Genomic DNA, 22,621 nt, shown 5'->3' with positions numbered 1-22,621 from the left:
CACGATTTATGAGCTTGACAAGAACTCACACCGTGCAATTCCACTCTCTGAAGTGGAAATATTCCGAGCTGCTACACTTAAAAAGACTGCAGGGATTGGAAGCAGTGCTCCTCCCAGGGCCCCCGGGAGCAGACCCCTTCCCACTGCAGTTTCTCAGGGGAGAAATGCGACATGCAGTTCGTGTTACACTTCCCAGCACAATTATTTCTGTGCTCAGTTAACTACAGTGGACTTTACGACCCTCCATTAGGTTTGCCAATTACAGGTTTAAGTTTTCAGGCTCAATTAACACGTGGAGCTGGCTGCTGTTGTTTTCTGCAACTCATTATCTCCAGGTGCCAATACATGATGCCACATGTAATACTTCTGTGAATTTTGGGATTTGCTTTCCACACCATTATTTAAGTAGAAACAAAACGGAGCAGACAGCGGTCCCTAAAGCACACTGGGTATCATATTATGACCTTTTTATTATTAAAAAAAAAATGCTTACTCCGTTGGAAACCCAGGCCTTCCAATTAGAGCAGTAATGGGACGGATGGCAGGGCTGCTTATTTACAAGGCTCTCTCATCTAAGATGCACACACTGTTCTGTCTTGGGTGATCTTCATATCATGAAGGCTGCTTGGATCAAATCAGAGCACCAGTTTTTATCAGGTAGCTCAGCTGCAGTTGGATGGGACACGGTATTGCCTCCCTCCTATGGCAATGATTCTGTTCAGTGATGGGGGAAAAGGAGTTGAAAAGAAAGAATCAAACGCCAACAATCTCCTCAAGCAAATATGTTTTCACTCTTCCTAGACAATGCCATGCCTCCAGAGGAGCCATACACATCGAATTTCCCTTCGATCACCTCTCTCCTTTGTAAGAGCCAGTCTTGCTTGTGTTCTGTACCTAGAAAGCTGGAATTCCCACATCCTACTCTGTCCTCACAACAAGCAAACACAGCTAACACGAACACAGCTAACCCAGTGCCACACAAGTGCAGAGCAACCCATAAGCATCTTCATGTTTCTGTTCCCATCACTGCTACCAGCACTGTTCACAACTGCTGTTGGTTCAAGCTGAATCAGATGAGTGCTTTAAGATCTCTGAGCTGATGCCAGGCGCCCTCCCTGCTGCCTGCTGTCCCCCTCTCCCTTTTATACAATGTGGTTAACGTCACACGACATTCCCTGCTGAAAACCAGAGCAAACCTTGCCACCACCAAAGCCTCTGATCTTTACATCACCAAAAGCTCTTCAGGAGGGACCTCAGAAGCTGTGCTGAAGGGCTGAACTGTTTTCCTGCTTTCAGTCCCACTCCAGGACACACGAATGATACGTGCTGTCACCGCTCAGACACACCTCCTAACCACCGAGTACATGCAAATGTTGTTAAATTTTTCGTGACAATTTTAGTAAAGGGAAACATCTGTTCCCCCCTCTTCAGAAAGTGCATCGCATCTTCCAAGCTGCCGCATGCCTTTGAAATTCCATGTTTAATCAACACCATCATCTCTTCCAGAAAAAGACCAGCACAGATAAGCAGCCTCGCAACAACAAAACTCTATCACATCAGCATACAAGTTTAAATGTTCCCAGTTTTTCTAAAGGAAAGAGCAGCTATGAAAAACGCATGCTAATCCCAAGGATTCTGCCGATTAAATGGAGAAATAGACAGCACAAATCCCAAAATACAAAATTTATTTCAAGCTTGTAAAAAAAGTCAGATTCAGTTGCAAAACACAAACCGTACAGCGATACTTTCATTAAGTCCTACTTTCGTTTAGGGTGAAGATCATTACCATCAGACCTCCCCACGTGGATGATTCCAGCTGAGCAGCATCAAGGACTCACAAAGAGCTCATTACCACCTTCTCCAAAACCCACCTGTCCCACAGGTACCTCGCAGAGTGAGGACTTCTAAAGAGCAAACTGTATTAGTGCAACCTCACTACGCAGTACAGAACGGATGGGTCAGAAGCAGCACCAGCAGCTCTCCTCCCAGCCCAACACCTCTCACTCCACCCATGTCACCTGCTGGGCTGTGCTACTGCCTGCAAGTGTCGTGGAAGGCTTCAAGTGTCCGGAAATCCCTCCAGGTGGGAGGCAGGCCATCCTGCAGGAACTTTCCACAGCGTTGGCACGGAGCCTGGAACAGCTTTATGTAACTTCTTAACCAGGTCTAAGAGAAAAAAGGGAGAGGTGTTAAGAAACGTGGATCTGGACATTCCCTTATGTCATCATTCTTGTCAAGCAGCGATCCCAAGGACAGGGAGTGTACTCTGGCAGGGCCCCAGCAAGGTACACAGTGGTTTTATAAACAGAATGTGCAGAAGATTACAAGGTCACTACGTAGCTGAATTCCCACTTGATTAATAATATTTTGCTTTTTTAGACACTTAAGCAAATTTGTTAGTGGCAATCCACGCACTCTGAGCAGGAGGTTTTTGCAGCTGGAGAGTCTCTGCAGAAGGCAAATGTTCTTACACTCCTCATATTCTTCTTGGAATTTAACTGTTCCTGACGGGTACCTTCTTCAGCTGAACATTAGTTTGTCTCTTCCTATGCCCATCCATCTCAGCCCCACTGCAAACACTCTGCAGCAGCCTGAACTCTCAGTAGCTGAAGACGCAAGCACTTTCACAGCAAAATGACTTCCTCCCTAATGCAATTTTAAGATCAATACTCATTGGTCATAAAAATACTGTAAGATTTTAAATCTGATTACAATGATACATATCTACAATCACCGATATATTTATAAATAAAAAGGCAACTGATGAACTACAAACAGCAAGAACAGGTGTTCTAGGTACAGCTCCTGCCTCATGAGTGCTTCTTCCCATCAGCACACACAGCAACGAGCATTGCATAACTCAATTCCAAACTCAAGGAGATACACAGCTGAAAAATACCCGGAGCAGCAGATTTATGCTGCGAGGGACGTGCATGAATCTTGTCATTTAAAGTCCTATTGAATTACATCGATGAGAGAAAATTGTTCTCTGAAGAAGAGGTCAGAGGAGTTTATTGAAACAAATCCTTCCATCTTCATCAGAGTTTCTCTACAGCAACCAAACCTTTGGCCATCAATAGCTCTCCTCCAAAGAACTTGTTCTTCCATGGCTTCTGCACTAAGTGTGGGGACAAGGGCAGCAGAACACTACAAGTAAATTGCTGTTATTTACTTCAGCTCGGATGGACCCTGCTTGCACAACAGAGAAATTGAATTTTCTGAACCATAACACAGAAGTAGTAAATAAGCTAAATTGCGCACTTGAGACATCTGTGGAAAGGGAAAAAAACAAGCTCTCTGCTGCCATCAGAAAGCTGGGGCTTCGGTACACCCTGTCATGCAGATTGCACAGCTGACATGTGAAAGGACTCATGTATTGACACTTCTGTTGTACATCTGTTTTTTGCTTCGTTAACATTTTTAGCAGCGTTTTGTCAAATCAATAAGGCAAGCCCACGGCTCTCAGACATGCCACCACTTCTATTAAACATTCATTTTCAGACATGTGTTGAGACGTGGATTTGACCAGAAGAGCTGCTTTCACCTTCTGGAAGCCACGTTCACGTGTGCTGTAAGAGAAACGACCTCCGCGCATCTCTCCTCTCAGCAGCCTTCTTATTAAATAAACAAAGAAACAAGCACAGCAAGTAAGCAAGTCTGACCTGAAATTACATACTGGAAAAGATCAACATAGGAGAAACAATGCTACCTCACACACCCACAGAATGCCAGTGGCAAAATTAGATGGTGGATTCTAAGAAGTCTCAGTTACACTGCTCCAAGTGAAGGGGCAATGTCACAGATGAACTAAAAAGTCTGAAGAGCTGAGAAAATCTCTCCCCAAAATCTCCTTTGGGAGATTGCAGGGAGGAGAACAGCAACCATATCCACTGCTAAAATTCATCTTCGTAGAAGGAATTCTGAATCATAAACCCTTGTGACTACCAGGACTGCTTGCATACAAGTGTATTTCACAAGGAAAATTCTAAACAGAAGCAGAATGAAAGGTGATAAACTTAAATCCACACATGAAGTTACAGCAGTATTTTATCAGTTTTATTCAGTAACAGTGGAATACCTCAGCAAGCATTTCTTCTGTCCTGAAAGCCACCTGCTGCTGCACTGAGCACGTACCCACAGTCCATCAGGAACCGGGTTTGGGCTCAAAGGAGGTGCACCCCCATGGATTCTTCCTGATGACATTCCTGCCTCCAAAGCTCTCCACTCACAATCAATAACTCTCATGATCTGCCATGCTAGGCACGTTGATGAGCAAGCTCACCAATGCAACACTCACTGCGAGTTTCCTCTCACTGGGAATTTTCACTGGAGCTGACTTTATGTCCAGAAGCTGAGTCCTTGCACAGGGAGAGCAGGGTGAACGGGCTGGACAGTAACAAACTGCATGGGGCAGTTTTTCCTGCTGTCTTTAGAGGTGACCCACACTAACTTTCCAAACTGGTATCACCAAGCAAATAGCGTGGTTTCTGATAGAGTGCCTGTGCACAGCTCAACCTTCAAACACCAACTGTCCCATGGTACTGAGAAAGGTGTTTCATCCTTGCCCACGTATGAGATAGAAAGAATTACAGTCCATCTCTGCTATCTACCTAGTTACAACTGCATCACAACTGCCTTGTGCCATTTGCTGACAGCATGCTGAAATCTATCTGGAAGTAGTTATCTTCAAACCCACTTACCATGAAAGATCTGACTACCACGTCGGGCATCTGAGGCAGCTGGTAGTGCAGCAGGGCAGTGGTTGCATGATCCGTCACCTGTGCCAGACAGAAGGACAACAGACCCTCATTCATTCTGCAGCTCAGACAAAGCAGTGGTACTTTGAAGAAAAATTCCACAGGGAAGCAGCAAACTGAGCATTACATGACTGCAAAGACACTCTCAAAGAAATTTTGGGTAGCTTTTCCCAGCTGCCTTCCATTCCCACTGTGGAGTTTGATACAGCAATCGTGAAAACTAACTTCCTATGCACACAGTGAGATCAACACACCTTTGGAAATTCAAACACATGGCAGAAGCTAATGAAGTAAGCAGACTGCTGGCCAATGTGAGCAAGGTGTTGCAGGAAAGCAGCCAGCTCAATGCCACATGGAACAACACCAAAAGAAGGACCTAGCCCTGCAAGGTATCTGAAGGACAGAAGGGACCAGAGAGACCACCTCTGTCATTGATAAAGGGACAGAAATAAAAAAAAACAACAAGTACGTACCATGTTACAATAAAAGCCTCCATACCAAGTAATTCATCTAACTTCCACTGCCTACAGCACAAGGGCAGAACCTATGCCTCTGTGATTGAAATCCTGCATGGTCTGTGAAATCATGAACAAGCAAAGTTACTGAACAAACCACGTCAGAGGAAAACGCTTTTGTTTTCTCTTTAGATCTTCCTGTTTTCCACTCTGGTCATTTTAAAACAGGGAATGTATTCCCTTCACATATGTAGATGCCTTCAAGGAAAAAAAATACAATAATGCAGCTGAAGCAGAGATTCCTGGCAGAGGTCAAGAGTTTAAAAAAGAAAGAAACGGGAAAACAAAAGAAAAATACCCCAAAGCTTTGAGTTTGGTCTGCTTTATTGAGGAGAAAGAAACTAAAAATATGCCCTGACATTTTAATGGAAGAATGAGGATACTCTTCTCCATTTTTTTTTTAATATGAATACTTCAAACATTTAAGTTTTATAGATTTCAGGTTGCTTATGTTGAGCAAATAGGAATCGAGCTCTCATTTCCTCCGAAAATAGGAATCAATTAATATGATTATGGTTTATAACTACTTGCATTAGTAAAAGGTTCCTGATAGAAAGCTTTTTAATCTAGCAGACAGAGCCATAACAAGATCCTACATCTGGGAATTAGAGCGAGATAGAATACAAATGACACATAAAGCAGTAACAGCAAGAATAATTTCAGGTAACAGGAGAAGAAAGCGACAGTTCAATAGGTTTGCAGTCCTCACAACTGTTTTTAAGTGATAGATATATTTATGTGGATGATATAGGAGGGGGGAGGCTCCCAGACAGCGATGGTAACTCCCCAGCAGTGCCCATCCTGCAGCTGGAGCTTCAGGGCTTCCCAAATTACACGGCAGCCAACAACTTGGTTGCAGGCTTCAGGCAGAACTTATCGGCCCGAGTGTTTGGGCTGTGCTATTAAAGGACCTCAGGCAACAAAGCCAGCAGCACGTCTGCATCCTATCACTTGTAAATCCATTTATGGGCCTCATCAGTAATTATCAAGAAGATGAAACACTCTTCTCGGGCACTGCCTATCTATTTCCCAGGGCCTGGCTCGAAAGTACGGTAAATTACGAGTAAGAAAGCGTGAATCGAAACTACAAGTGCTATTCCCAACTAACTCCATTTGTTCCTAATTGGCATTTAGTCTAATTCAGCAAAGCGAATTGCTTCGAAACGCTCTGAATTTCACTGCAGGCAGAGAGGCTCCTGCGTGAGGCTGCTCAGGGCCAGGAGGCTGCAAGACATGTGCTCCTGAAAACCCATGCACCGTCAGGACACCCTGCAGCCTTCCTCCACAGCACGTGATGCCAGTCCATACTGAGCTGTGTCCAGCTCTAAGTTGCACAGTGTGGGTTCAGCCCCACTGTTCCTGCACGTGCCCACCTGCCGGCCGGGCACCAGGCCATCCAGAAGGATGGAGGATGCTGACGTTTGGAAAAGCTTCATGGGAGTTCACAAAAACGCTCCCCAAACGGCTCTCGACCCATGTAAGGTATTTATATGCTTCCGTCCAATGCAGTAAAAGAATAACAGGATTAAGTATGCATTAGCAGCACGGCGTCAGTCAGTCAGTCACGCCGTTCAAACAACTCACGCGGCGTTTGGAAATGACTGCAACCCACGTCCTGCTAGCTACGCCAGCTTCTTCTTTTAAGATGGTGCTTTTACAGGATAGCACCAGACATGTCAAAGGATAGAAAGTTCTGAAGATATTTATGAGCAGACGCTCTCCTTCTGCTGTATTGCTACTTCTAACAAACTGTATTTTCTCCCTGAACAACAAAGTTGTTTTCTCTTGGCATTGAAGACGTAGAAAGTTGCTTCAAAATACTCTTATGAGCAGATTTAAATTGACTGGCCACTTTGGCAAAGTTGCACATATGCTGCTCCCATTGTAATGTAAAGCTAATGAGATTCCGCAGGGAGATGAAAGCCACCCCAGCATTGCTAGAACACTAATCATGTCTTCTGAACAAGAAGAAGGCGATTTCTACCATAAGCAAATGCTTGTGCAGTGCTTCTACACCAGATCAAAGTGGGCGTCAAGTCTGAGGAAGGGGATAGGGGAATGAGCCCCCTGGATCAAACCAGCAAACACGATATCAAGCAGAAAGAGGTGGGAGAAGGACACGCTGGGCAGTGTGCAGAGCAGAAGGGAGACTTAACACCCATTGAGATAACAGAGATGATGATAGGAAGCATAAATTGTCACAGACTTCTTTTTTTTAATATTAAAAAAAATCAAAAATCAATGCTGAGCTTCTACTAATGGCAATATGATTTCATGCCACAGCAAAGCAAAGCAAATGGAGTATGTGGCAGCGCATCCAAGGGATGCACTCCTTGTTCCAGCCAACCTGGAATCACAAATGAATTTATTCCGGGTGCAGGATGACATTCTGTGCATTTCAGGACTTCGTTTTATTAACTTCACTTTCATTGCTATACCTTACCCACTACCTCAGTTATCCGTCACTTTCTAATTTCTCTGCCTCTCTTCATCCAGGAACACGCTCAGAACAGCACAAACTGATTAGGATAGCTGTTGCTCTGAACCTTGAAATAGATTTTCAAGTGATCTCGGAGAAGAGCTCAATATCTCACAATTCATATATTGAAAAGCATCTGGCATCTTTGCCAAGGGGGAAAAAAAAAAAAAAAGCAATCTCCTGAAGCCACAATTTTGCTAAATAGACCAACTATTGTTTAACTAAACAGGCTCCCACCCCAAGGCAGAGGGAAAAACACTTCAGGGACAAGAAAAAAAATTCTGGCAAAGAGATGGCCTCAGGCTTCTCCTTTTAAACAGCCCTATGCTGTCCTGGGCTGTATGGAATTCTGCTTCGCTAAGGTCCAGTCTTGTTCTCAACGTGAACAAGAGAACCTCCCTTCTTAACAGCTAATTATATTGCCTGAGAGATTTAGATTTGCTTCTTGTTTTTTGCTTCCGTGCTGATTAGAAACGCATACTCCTGAAACACATCTCCACTCCCCAGCCTCGAGCCCCAAGATGTATGGGGAACACGAAACACACTGATCCTGGATCAGACCTCATACTCACTACGATGCTGTGTGAATTAAACCTCCCACCCTCAGCCCTCTTGCAGAGCAGCCCGGCCCCAGCAGTGCAGCATGGCCCTGTGTTCCTGCTGCTGCCAGGGGCTCCCGTGCCATGCAGGGAGCAGTGATGCCAGGTACCTCCATTCTGTGTGCCAGCTCCCTGCACGGACAAACAGCTCCTGAGAGCAGTGCTCAGTGGTGAGCAGCAAGCACAACCTGCGGGATTTGTCTCTGCTGAGCCAACAGCAGGCATTGCTCCAGCACTGCTCCAGCCACCTGACAGCACTGCTTCGCTGAGGTTCTGCAGAACGGCACTGCTGGGCCCCGGCTAACACCCTTAGTCATACATTTGCAATGCTGAAAGTTCACTCAAAAAAGAATCCTACATCTCACAGGCTGGGCGTGCTGAACAAGTGCTTCCTCTAATCGCTGCACGGAGTGCACAATCAAGGACTGCAGCACAGCTCCACACCACAGATGAGGTTCCACAGAGGAATGAAGCTATATCTGGCACAAACACAAAACAGAAAAGTAAGAGCATTTCTCTTGACTGAATCATAGAAGCTGTCTCTCTCCTCTAATATTTTCTCATTGCTATTGGACGCACTCTTCAAGAGTAGGTAAAAAACTTCCCTTAAGAGTCATAACTTTCCTTGCAACTTACTTATTGGTTTATTCCCTTGAGTGCAGCACTGCGAACTCAATCTAATATAAAGGGATTCTCCAAATCCCCAGGAAGTTTTTTAATTTTTTTTGTAAACCCCACTAAGTTCAGGGCCTTATCAGCAGCCCATGGCAACGAGTTCCAGAGGATAATCAGAGTGCAGAAGGGAAAAAAAAGGTTGCTACGTTATTAGTGTTTTGATCTCTTCTACCATGGAAAACTGCACAAGTGCCTCTGTTCACTGCCAAGGATTCCCATTACTCAGTCTGCACTGCAGGCATGCACTGGCGTCTCCCTGGGGGGAATCAGCAGGCAGCTCAGGGAGGATGATAGATTAACACCACGGAAATCCTTCACACACCTTTCCCCACACGCCGCTGAATAAGATGCTGCCATACTTTTGTAGAGCACGGGGTTTCTTCGTTGTGTTCAGAGCTCAGCGTTTAAGTGTTTATTTTGCTTGTTCTGCTCATTCGGACTGGGTCACAGATTTTATTTCACCTAAGCAGGTCCCCAGAGACAGCCACGTGCTGATGGTGCAGAGGAGCAATGATGCGGGTGACCTGGAACAGTCCATCCCCTCTCCTTGAGCAGACAGCATCAATAGCCCAATAGCTGCCTCATGCATGCATTCATTCTACATGTGATTTTATTCTGAGATTATTGACAAGAATACATCTTCATACATTTCAATACTTATATGCCCTTGGAGTGGTGAAGACTGTGCTCCAAGTTCCACCTGGGGATCACACATCTCACAGCAGCTGGATAGGCACCGATAGCTTCTCAAAGTTTAAGTTAAAAAGCAACTTGGGAAGAAGCAATCAAATAAAAAGGAAAGCAGTTTGTGGCATGCTGAAATCAAGAGACCATGTAGGTGAAAAGATTGGGATCAGACAAATAAATGGGCTTACAGCCTATGTGTGACTAGAGCAGCCCAGCAGAGCGCACTGCATAGCACTACTGAGCAGCTGGCAGACAAACTGTTAATGTCCAACACCGTCCCCTAGAAGCACGGTTTTGATCCACTCAGAGCAGTGCTACTGCACTATCTGTCTCTTTTTGCATTCAAAGTCACAAATATTATTACACCATTCTCCACAATCCACAATAACATATATATATATATACATATATATATATGTTAGTTTTCTGCACCACAATCTGGAATTCTGCATTCTTCTTCCCAAGATTTAACCATGAAAAGTTCCTGATTTCCCGCTTTGTTCCTCTCGTGCTAGCAGACCAAAGACTTGCAAGGTGTTAAAATAAGGAGGTCTAAGATCAAAACAGTTGCCACTCCTGCCGAGTTTAAATGTCAGACAAATATGGAAGGCTGAAAACCTTTTCAGCACTCCTTGTGCTTCTGCCCTTTCATCCTCCCCTCTCTTATTTCCCAGCTCCTTTCTCTGGATCTAACCCTGCTGGTGGATTCAATAGCTGTGAAGCTTACTCACCCCAGGACCAGACTCAAGAAGTCTCTGTGGAACTCACAAAATGACCGAATGCTTTAACAGTAATGGGCCCTCTGGGAGCTGTCCCCCCATCAAATTATACACACCCGGGTATCCTGCCTAATAAGGAGAGAGAGAAAAGGCATGCTGACACAGCCAGCGCCTGCAAACAAAAGTCAGGACAAATTTAGCATCACTTGACAGGGTTGGATTGAAGATCAGAGGTCTCTGGTCCTTAACCTGGAAAGTCATCCCGCAGCCCTGTGAGATTTTGACAGGCTTGCAGCTACCACAGACAGGTACCTTGTGAGCTCCAGATGCTGCTGTATTATCCCTGAAAGCAATGAGAACTCGGTGTGGCTTTTACAGAGAATCATCCCTGCCCTTCAGAGTGATGGGTGACTTCACAGCATTCAAGGCAGCGGGGCTGGAGGGGCTGCCTGGGCTCCTCGGTTACTTATCTGTACTTTTCCAGCACTCCCATGTTGTGGCACTGCTGACTGCCATGAGAAAAAACATTCCAGGAAGATTCCAAAATCCTCTCTGACATATTTACCAATGGTTCTTCAGTTGCATGAAAACTCTTGTTGTGAAGACCTTGCAACGCTCACAGAACGTAATAGTTTCCCTCAAACTATTTTAACTACTTCCTCTGTTTTGCTACTGCTGAGCTGCCACTCCAGGATGTCTAAATGCATACAAGCGCAGTTTCAGAGAATAAAGAGAAAACCAAACATGGTACCACTGAGAGAAAACTTAACTATGCTGAACTACAGCACTTTCTGACATCTGTTTGAAAACCCACTTCAGCTTCAGCTTATTTAACTACCAGCTCAATTGTGCAGAATCTATTGATTAGAAAGCACCGTCACCTTGCATTCTGCCAGACTTCACGCAGGAGACTCAGAGCGCTTTACGACCAACCCAGCAATAGCTCCTGTGAAGTCAGCAAGTACTCCCCCCAGCTGAAGGGATGCTGAGAACTGATCCAAAGAGAGGCTGCCCAAGGTAAGGCAAAGACAGAGCTGGGAATGATCTATACAAGGACAGAGCTGTTCCATCAGTTCAAGGCAACCCTTGCTCCTGGAAGGCTTTCTTTTTTTTTTTTTTGGTAAATATTTTTGCATTTGGTGGTTTTTACTGAGAGAGAACTGGAGAACAGAACTTCCTAGTCAGGTCATGTCACGTTATTTTAGAGGATTAGGAAGAGATCAGCCACTTATTTCACGTACACACAGACAGACAATGATACAAACGCATCTCCTCTCTTGACGTATTTTTGAGTTCTCATCCAAGGCATTTTAGTGAAATTATTACTAACCAGAAGCAGAGAATAAAGACCCTTATGTATCCAAAATGCTGTCACATAGGCAGCAGTCAGGGGGCCATTTCACAGCTTCTCACTGACCTCTCTCCCTTCTGTCTGAAGGCTTTCACCTGGACCTGAAATTCACTCTATGGACTTAACCTGGACTCCTAAGCAAACCGTCAGTTTACTGTACACTGATCTTTCACGTAGAGAAAGTTATACAATCAAAACAATCAAAACCACAAACATTTGCGATATAACTTAACTCTTCCAAGTTATTCTCAAGAAAAACAGCCAGGAAGACAACCTTATGCCCAAATGAGACCACAGTCTAAAACACACGTGGGGAAATTGAGATGTGCTTAATTACAGAATCTTAAATTTATTCCATTGCAAAAATTACTTTAAAGTATACTGATAAACTATTTACTAAGATTTACGCTGTTTTACTTCCCACTGGATTACCCTACTTGACCCAAAATATTTTTGAGGAGTAAGAAAAAAAAGAAAGAATATTTAATCCACTGCTCTCTGGAGTAAAGAACTGACTACAGCAACATTTTGCTTTAATGCTAGGTGAAGAGGGAGAGCAACCAAAGGGAGGAGAGCCTCCCCAAAAGCTGTCCTTTGATCTCTAGTAGGCTAATACCATAGGTCAAACATCTTTGCTTCTAACTGCATCTGAAGTCTTGGAAGAAAGATGCACAAATAGAGTCAATATGCCATACTCTGACCCCTGCTTTTATGCCCTTTAGAGTCCCTGCCCTGTATTTGTTACAGAAACTACAGAAACAGATGAAAGGCAGCAAGTGTGCTAGCTGGAGACTGAGGCTCCTTGAACTGTAGCTTGAAGATAAGGAAGAAGAATTTAACCCCAGATCAATCTGAATTTGCAGAACGTTGACAAGAGGCCTTCTAAGATGAATCTTCTCCTCCCTGCCTGGAAATTAGCAAAATACCAAGACAGAGTTCCCAGAACAGGGAGGCAACCAAAATGAACAAATCCCACACAATAAAATCCATAATAACCTTCCTCCCTCCCTCCAAAAATTTAAACCAAGACAGTACTTGAAAATTTCTCATGAAATTTTACGTCTGCAGTGGTAGAACCCTCAGCTTCCCGATCCAAACCAAACCACTGACTGCAACAGTGACGGGAAATAAATAGTAAGGGTTTTTAAGAGGTGACAAAGGAATAAATTATTAATTTTTACTTAAAACCAACCCTACCTGTCTCTCGTGTACGTTGCGTAGACAGAAACTATGTGGGACTTACCTTCTGAAACACCTGATAGTTGGATTTGGACCATATGTCAAGCTGCAATAGGAAAAACAAAGTCATGGATTACGACATGCAGTTGACAAGAAAAAGAGGCAGCTGTTCAAACTCAAAGCACAAGCAAAGTGAGCTACGGAGCCTTACTTCTCAGTTCACTATTCTGGCCCATCAACCTCCCTCACCTGCTTCAATTTAAGAAGGGGAAATGATGAAATCAGAGTTAATTTGTTTTGCAATGAAAAACAAACATAGTTCATTAGAGTATTAATAAAAAAATACATATATGATCTGTTGAATTAATGTGTTCCCTTTAAAAAACCCTTATCTGTCTGAGGCTGTGGCGGATCTGCACAAATATTCAGCAGCTTTGGTCTGTTTCCAAAATGAGGGCATTCTTACTAAGTTGATGCTTGTCTTGTGTCTGAATAAGTGATTCAGTTACAAATGACACAGAGAACATTTAGCTGAATTAAGCCAAAGCGCTGCCCTACTGGGGCTAAATAAAACGTCCCTTAGGAAACTGCATTTACATCCGCAGACGAAATCAGAGTGGCAGACTTACAGCTGTAGATAACTGCACACATCCATGACACAAGCGTGTGCTCAGCTGAATAGGAAATAAATGTTAGTAACCCCAGAAAGCAGAAGGTAACGCTGCCCTTGTTAAACAACCCAACAGCTCGCACGTCGGACAGTTCTAAGTGATGTGCTAGTGCTCTTTTAGCCCAGCCCCGTGCAAAATCTTGTACTCTGTCACAGAAAAGCAGCAGGGAAGGAATAAAAAGGAGAATTTCCTTCAACCCCTGACTTGCAAATCACTTTTGTCTTATAGATCCCACTATTCTCAACCACTTCTTTCCACAGGAAAGGTGTTTGTTACAGCACTAACCTCAGGAATCTCAATCTAGAAAGAAAAAATGTGCCCATGGAAAGCACCACTAGGATCAGGAAAACCTTCAGCTTCACTCATTAGTGCCAGCTTTCATCTGAAGTGCACAAAACCCTCTAGATCACGTGGCATGTCCTCACTTGCTAATTCACCTTTAATCATGGAGAAATAAACACACACAATGGTTCCAGCTTTCACAGAGAAATGTGTTCAAACGCTCATGCAAAACCTCCATTATATTATTTAGTCATTCTGTTAACTGTATTATATACCTATTTTATTTCAATATGGCAAATGATGCTAAAAATGTAAATAAAGAGATCTCAAGCTAAACGTACATCTGAGAATAAACAGAGTATGGCACTAAATTCACTCTGCCAGGTTTATACCTTCAGAGAAATGGATTTAAAAGAAGTGACAGTATGCTGGGTTCACCTTTGTTGTTATAAAGTATAGCCAGTTATCTTAATGGGACCTGCAGTGCTCAGAAGCTGTACCTGGAACGACAAGTCTCCTGAAAGGCACACAGGTTACAGCCTGAAGTGGAAGAAGTCCCAGCACGTGTGTAAAACACATGGGATGAGGAATGCTGCTGAGCCCCAGTAATTAATGCACGTAGGTGAGAATGGCTGAGGACGCTACCAGTTCCCATCCCTTTACAGATGATGCTGTTAATGTGGCTCTGTCCAGAACAGAGGCACAGAAGTGACTCCTGAGTCTCCAAACCTCAGTCTAGTTGGGCGTTGTTGTTAAAAATGCTAACATCACTCCTGGATGAACGTGTCACGGCTTAGCACTGCTGACCTTGCTGTGAGATGGAAGGCAGCTGATGTCTTGATGCCTTTTCCAGGTCAGACAAAGGCAGAAGTACCCTAAGGCATGTTTCCTTCAGAACTTTACATTTATGGCTCTTAAGGTGGGTTCAAGAACCTGAACACTGACACTGCTCCTGCGAGCAGCGGTCCAGCCGGGACTCACAGCCACCTTGATGCACCACACAGCACAGCTGTGCCTGTAGGGAAGGAAGCACAGTGTTTCCATATCAGAAAAGCCTACGTTTGAAAATAAAATACTAAGACAGATTTTTTTAAGCTGTTTTTGTATAAGTTAGGGCTTGCTTTGAAAGCCAGAGTTGCTTTAATTGGAATGTATATGTGGTTTTGCTAATCTCCAGCGATCACACCCAGTGTGTGCTCCTCTCCAGGTAGATTTGAGACCTAAAACAATTCAAGAAAAAACTCCACTTCAGATGCTGCATTAAGATGAGTCCAACAGGTTCTGAAATGTTCATTAGTTGGCAAGGAGATTGGAGAGCTGAAAAAGTAATGAAAGTCTCTTAGGTATGATGTTACCCAAGTTGAAAAGGGGAAAAAAAAAAAGAAAGGAAAAAAAACCCAGCTACCAGCCCCTCCCCAAAGCACATGCAGAAATCCTAAGTGACTGACCACCTTTCCCCCAAACCAGAGGATTAAGGCAGAGGCGGATTAAAGAATGCGTCGTTACAGGTCTATTATTCTTCAACTTTTCACTTTCAATCAAGACACACATTTGTAACTAAAAAACTGCTGAAAGCACAATTTCAGGGCATCCTCTGCATGTAAATTAAACTGGGGCTTTTTTTCCCAGCACCCCGCTCTCCCCACCCATCCCCAGCATAAGTAACGAGAGGCCATTTTCTGAAGGTCATCTGAACGATTTCAAAGGCGATAACAAATCAGACTGTTCCCTGCATCTAATATCAAACAGGTCCGGTGCCAACACTTATTAGAGAAATCGGATTCAACCCCCCTTCGCCCAAACACACACACATCCAGCTTTGAAGTGGAAAGAATACGGGGATCAGAAATTACCCGAGAGACAGCTCTGGCTGTCTTTGAAGCTTTCCTTTGATACTACTATTTCTTTTCCTCTCTTACGCTAGGAGGCTAAAAGCTGCCTTTTCTTATTGATATGGGGTAATTAATGAAGCCACAGCATTAACATAACCCCAGTTCCTTAACATGATAATTCAACAGAGACACTCATGTTTCTTTAGTTAAGTCGAAGGGATGCAGAAATAGGAGTTTGGCTAGGCAGCGACGTTAAGTGCCCACTCCAAATACACCCTGCCATGGTATCTGAATCCAAAGAGCAGCAGGGTGTCACCATGCCAGGATGGTACCTCAGTGCACCTCTATTTTTATTGGCAGACCAGTTAACTAATGGTTCAGCTGACGATAAGCCTGCCCTGCAAAAGCGAGCTGCGCAGCTTCATTTATTCAGGAATCGGGACAACATTAGTAATTAATTACTATCCGTGGTTAAATTCCAGTGCACAATGAGTATGTCAAAGTTTGAAATCGAAGGTGGCACGGTGCCATCGCTGAAGCTACAGGGCTAATTAAAATTCATCAGTATGGGGTGGACGTAATGGGCTGGTACAGTACACAGCAAAGCAGTCAGCTCACAGAGCCAGCTGCAAGACAGAGCTGCCAGATCTCACCTATTGTTTTTGCAAAGTGTCACCAAAAATGTCTAATTTATGCAGCTGGCAACCTGGCAAAGACACATTCTGCAGGGTTTGTGAATAATTCACGAGAGAAGTACATGAAGCACTTAAGAAACACAATGATGCTTTGTCTATAAAGCAAATAAAACGCCGAAGTGCAGCATCTTATTTTACTCATGGAAAGCTTAACACTACTTTTTATTTTTTCACCTTCATTTTGGAAGTATTTAAGTCATAAGAGAGAGAAAGCAATCAATTTAACTAGGCTTCAGTACAGGAGAAACCATGGGAAGCTTTCACATAAGCTCCTGCCAACGCAGACAGTACGACATGTAAGTGCACAGCAACCTGCATAACGCAACGTCAGCTCTCCTGTGTACCGGCTGGCTGCGCCTCAGCACGTCACCATGTGCAGAGAGACACCCATGTTTGTTTTATTTCTAGATCTTCCTAATGCACCAGAGGACATCAATACCTCTCCTGTTTGCTCTTCCCAGAAACACAGAATTTGCTAAACCAGTTGTGCTTTCCTCTTCTGTGCCTCACCAGGCGTGTTTTGCTTAACATCTGTGCCATCATTCAGTTTCCCAATGATGGCCATTTCTTCTTTTGCTGCACAGTGCTGAATACATTGCATTGCACCAAACTCCGCCCTTTAGAGAACCCCCCCCCAGAGAATCTCACTTTTGTTAAAGGATCTTTTGATACAGGGGCTTAGGAGGTTTACTCAGAAGACCACCACTCAGCTATTCACAGGTAGAGAAGTGCAAGGATGTCATGACTTATTCCAGCGTCCCTTCTTCAGCATGACTGAGGAGCTTCACAATTGCCATACTGCACGATGCCTCTTTAGTTAATCTCATCCTTGCTGTTTGCAAATATTAAATGCTCCCTACAAATACATACGCAACCCCCCAAATCAGCAATTACTGTGCAAACTGCTCACAGGAAAAACCACCACCCCCTCCAGCGACCCTGAGGCTTCTCTGTACTTTTATTATCTAATGAAGAGGATACTCACTGATCTCCTTCCTACCTTTCTGAATCTCTTGAATGCTACTGCTTCCCTGCTTTCCCAGGCTGCAAACTGAGAAGCTACAACAGTGGAGCACTTTCTCACAGCAGCTGTTGTGACAGAGAAGGAATTGGAATGGACTATGTTTGCAATTGACTGTAATCGCTCATTCCCAGCAGGCACAATAAAGTAAAGCGAATCATTGCAAGAGCACTATTTTATTCTTATACTCCAATTACCAGTGTAGTTAATTAGTGGAAAAAAAGGGAGCCCACTGTTTGTCAATATGTGCTCCAGTTGGCAAAACTAGCAAGCTACGCATTTATTCCATCTTCCAAGCCAAATTTACTCATGATTTAAGCGGCTGCAACTCCAGTTCTGAAGTCAGACGAAACGTTCCTATTTATACCTAAAACACAGACCTTCAGCTTTGTTCCAGCCTTGAGATAGCCCAAGGGAATAACAAGTGCCACAGAACAGACACAGGTTCATTCAACCTTGTAGCAGCAGACACTTTGCCCAGCTCAAGGTGCTGAAATGTAATCTGGTAGAGAACAGCCTCCCCTGCAGACTGTTTGAAGCGAGAAGGCAAACCAGGTGTTAGCAGAGATGCTCGGCAGGAGCTCACTGCTCCCCACGGACACAGACAAAGGTTAGTGCCCCGTGCCCAAAGCCAGCTGTGGTGACAACCGCTCTCAGATGACGACAGTGGAGGAACACAGCTCTCCTGAGAGCTAACCTGGAGCGAGACAGAGGCTCCACACCAGATGCTGAGTTTTACAAAGGAACTTTTACTCATCTTTTCAGCACATACAGCATAATTATATTTCAAGGGAGCCTCGAAGGAAACCAGATTCATCAGAGAAAACGAGCACACCCACATGGGAAAACACCAAGCAGTGTCAGTGTTTTTTAGGCTCTCCTTTCACTTCCCAGCAGAACTCGGGATGAAAAGGAGTTGATGCTTTAGTTTGCACTCATAGGTTGACATGCTGGGAGTAGGGTGCAACTGCTACAAAGTGGTATTTAAACCCGCAGATTCGAGCAATGGAAATCAAAAATCAGTCAGTTTTTATTTCATACTCTTCCCCAGGCCAATCCCCCGCCCTTCAAGTGAGAATCTCTCATCTGGGAAATATATCTATGTAACATTCTTTGGCAGATCAGCTCCTGGCCTTTTCTGGGGAACAGAGGTTCAGACTTGAGCTGCTGAACCCTGGGTCAGCACACAACGTGCTGCTGCGCGCTAAAACACAGTTATCACTTCTGAAAGGAAAAAAGTCTCACCTCATTATAACATGGCCTATGGGTGCCAAGTGCTCATCTTGATATAATGAACTTTGTATTTTAATAGGCTTCATAATCAGAAGAGAAAGCTCCAGAGAGAAAATGTGCAACATGGAGGCATTTAGTACTGTTTCTGGCACCGGAGTGTCCTGCTATCTCAGTAACAGAGACCATTCCCTGAAAGGAGGAACAACCTGAGCCAAGGGCACCGGCTCCTGTCCCCGACTGCAGGCAGCCATCTGCAGCTCATACAGGCAGGAGGAATGTGAGGGTTCAAGCAGGGTGAAAGGATGATGAAACAAAACCCTCGTGGAAACAGGGGACACTCACTTTTAGTAGCTGCTGTTCAAGACGAGCTAATACTGACAAGGAAATTATTGAGGACTACCCAGCAATGATTCTCATGGCTGAGCTTATCAAGCTGAACACAAAGCCAGCCCAAGATTTCCCAAAAGCTCTCAGAAAAGAGAAAACTGAACCTTGGGCTATTGATGTGCTGGAGCACTGAAAAAATGTTTTCTCAGTAGACACTATTAATGAGGCAACTGGGGGTCTAAGGTGATAAATTAGAAATTCAAGCAAGAGCATCAGAGCTTAGAAAAAAGTCAGACATTTGGGTATGAAAAATCCAAGGGAAGCATGATAAATTTAAACCCTGCAAAACATCCACAAACAGTTCTGACAGTTCTGTGATTCTAGCATACTTGTGATGGAAATCCTTTTCTCTGACATCTAAATACAAGGTAAAGGCAAAACTGATCACTGCTGAATACGCAGTAACATACCTTGCCATCGTCGGTATAGACGTTCTCATTGTACCCTTTCACTATTGTCCGGTCAATGAAGAGGCTCCGCATCACCACTATCACTTTTAACACCTTTCCTAAGGTAACCTATCAAGAACAAGAGAAGGACAAACAAGGTGAAGGAGAGCTAACGGTGTCTGAATTCACAAGACCATCACGTTAACAGCTCAAGTTGATGCAATCTCAGTTTTCGGTATTTTACAGACAGAACAAAATAAAAGATCTGAAAACACTGCGCACATTATGAGGAAGAGACAGACCATAAAGTGCAGAACATTCATTTGCAACCGAAAATGTATGAATTCACAGAATTCCCTTGTGCAGGCACGACACAGCCAAGCAACTCTCCATTTTATAAACAACACAACTCAATAACTTGTCAAAAACAATGAGCAAATGTGATTAGTTTCAGTGCATTCTATATTCTCCAATGTGAGTCCATTCAGGGAGAAATAATCTGAATGAAGAATCAGACTCTTCTAATGCTAGCTTTTAAAAGCATACAATGAGTTTAATGTAAAACACTTCAGGTCCAATAAGAATGTTAAAATATTTGCAAGAAAACGGAGTGGGAGAATAGCAATTACAACAGTAAAAATCTTACACTTTGAGAGGTTTAATTTTCTTCTGTATTAATAGCAAAGGGCAAAGAATAAAAGCAGCATCTGGGTCTGTCGCAGTATGACAGCAGAAATAAGCCTAAATTACAGTATTGACAAAAATACAATAATAAAGATGTTTTAATCTAAAAATCAATTTAACATTCAAAGATGAACTTATACTTCAATACTGTTAAAATGTCTGATAAGAATTTTGTCGTTTCGTTCTGTTGTATAAATATTATGGAGTTCTCACTTATCCACAAAAAGTTGCTCTTCAGTCAGCACCAGTTATTCATGTTGAAACAAGGTGGGAGGCAGCAGTTGTTAGCAGAAATTATAAAGGAAAAATATACACCGAATCAATAAGGATGCAGGGTGAGTGATTTCCTTGGGAGTGGATTTATCTGCTGAGGTTAGCAGTAAGAAGATGATAGTTCTCGTATGTGTTCATCTAAACTGGATGAAGTGTTGGAACACAGACAGCAGAAAACAGGCAATGCCAATGCTGACGGACTGTGCTGGAGGACACAGGGCTAGGATGGGGAAGGAATGGAGTGAGAGCACAGGGCTTTTTAGAACAGTCACAGATCCTAAAAGGAGCTGATGATAACTCTTTGGTGTGAGAAGTGGAAAAAGCAACTCCAGGCCAGAAGAGTTAAAGCAACAGGGAAGAATGAGTTGACAGCAACAGACAGATCAAGGAAAAGAGAAAGGAAAAAGAAGACAGTGACAGCTTTCAAGATGACAGGCTGCTAGGCATGATTTTGCAAAAACATAAAGGAAAAGAGCAAGCCATTTGAAATTTTTGAAGAAAAAAAGAAATGTTGCAGACATAGGGTAGATTGCAACAAGGCCTGAACTATGCCCACAGCATAAATAGCTCTGCCTGATTGCCATCTTTCATCACTTTAGGACTTCATGAATGTGTATGAAACTACCTGGTATTCTCATGCAACCCTATTAGGGTCTCAGTTGCTGTGAATTTAGGCCTAAAGGTCCCTATTCACTGAGATACTCTGTAACAAGACCTTGTTGGTCTTCAAGTAAAGGAAAGTAGCAGAGGTATTTCAGCACTGCATCAACGGAGTTAAAAACGCAGTCCCAGATGTGGCTGCTCTGGGATGCTGATCATCTGCTGGAATCAGAAGAACCGTTTTGCAATAATGGTGTAATTAATTAGAAACAAGATGAAAAATTGGAGACACTGAAAAAAGGTGTCAGCACATTCAGAGCTACTTGGTTTTTTACTTATTCTTTTCTACCTTAGTAAGAGCAGCGGTTTTCTAGGATACATTCCTACTGAGAGGACTGACTCAATCTCACGGTGCACGATTACAAATGGCAAAACTCAAAGGAGAAAAAGAAGAAATTTTAAACAAAACAGAAACCTTCTTAACAAAGAGCAAAAAAGGCAGTCCTACAAACTCCCAGCCACAGCTCTACATGTAATATTTTCTATTTTCATTCCCTTCACACAGTTCAGTGGATGCTCACTTCTTTCCTCTTCCCCTGCGTTCCACATTCGTATCTCACATTGCTGCCAGGCAGGAAAAGAAAAAAAAACTTGGATGAAGTTGCTCTGAAGCCTGTGTGGGATGTTCCTGAAAAGCCTCAGAGTTAGTAGTCACACATAACAAATCAAAAAGTCCATGTTTGGCACCCCAGCATCCTGCTGCCCCCAAACCTCCCCACCAGGCTGACCTGCACAGATCCTCTCGAAATGCTTCCGCATCAGCTCACTGCCTTTTTACAGGTCATACATTTTCACAGCCTTCCAGCAATTCACTTTTCACTTTCAGAAGCCATCACTGTTACCCAGCTCGCAGCTATTATCCGTCATGCAAAACTGAAAGGCCAACTTTTGCAGACTGGAACAGGACAGCAGCTCACAGCACCCACTTGATGAATGCCAAACAAGCAGGGAACACTGCCTTTCCTCACCCCCTGTATCTGGGAGAGCCACCTTAATGCACACTTCAGGGTGAGCTCCCTGTGTTGGAATCTCTACTCACACAATGGTATTAGCAGTGAATGAGCAGACTGGCACTGAAACAGAACACTCCTAATTCTGTGCTGCTGCTGTGCTGGAATTCCTACAGGTTTCAGGAAGGTTGGAAGAGAAATCAGGACTTCAGGCAACTGTTGCAGGACCATATCAAAAGCAATAACAGGAATAGTACATGAGTTAAGTCTCAAGAAATGTAGAAGAAGCATAGCTCTGACAAGTTACAGTTCTTCATTTTTCACAATGCTGAAACACTGCGGCAAGCAGTACAAAGAACCATCACTAGGCTAGAGGATGCAGTTACACGCAGGAGACAAAAGGATGCCCCACAGCTCTTCCAAGGATAAACCACTTTCCCAGTTGTACACAAAAAAGTGAGGTACCTTTTATTTTTCCCTCTAATAATCAAGACCCACAACTGTTCTCAGAATCCAATGTTTCTGTTTACCCCAACCACATTTTACAGATCACGCTTCCCAGCCAACAGTTTTCTTTGACGCC

The 22,621-nt window shown here is 43.6% G+C and overlaps 1 protein-coding gene across 1 annotated transcript in view; it reads right to left on the bottom strand.

Annotated features, from left to right (window-relative positions):
* Positions 1-1,668: 1,668 nt before the first annotated feature.
* MED27 (mediator complex subunit 27) overlaps positions 1,669-22,621 on the bottom strand; it is a 78,649-nt gene continuing 57,696 nt past the window's right edge. The window contains exons 5-8 of the mRNA XM_065737493.1: positions 19,493-19,600; positions 13,026-13,067; positions 4,701-4,778; positions 1,669-2,166 (exon numbers count right to left, since the gene is read on the bottom strand). Coding sequence (XP_065593565.1) covers positions 2,032-2,166; positions 4,701-4,778; positions 13,026-13,067; positions 19,493-19,600 — 363 coding nt within the window. The 3' untranslated portion in view covers positions 1,669-2,031. The remainder of the gene's footprint in view (positions 2,167-4,700; positions 4,779-13,025; positions 13,068-19,492; positions 19,601-22,621) is intronic.

This window comes from Cyrtonyx montezumae, unplaced genomic scaffold (genome assembly GCF_038088225.1).
Source record: "Cyrtonyx montezumae isolate F1298 unplaced genomic scaffold, pur_monq_1.0 scaffold_20, whole genome shotgun sequence".
NCBI classification, from domain to species: domain Eukaryota; kingdom Metazoa; phylum Chordata; class Aves; order Galliformes; family Odontophoridae; genus Cyrtonyx; species Cyrtonyx montezumae.
Note: the sequence above shows the minus strand (reverse complement) of the source record. Positions and strands in the feature narration are given on the sequence as shown.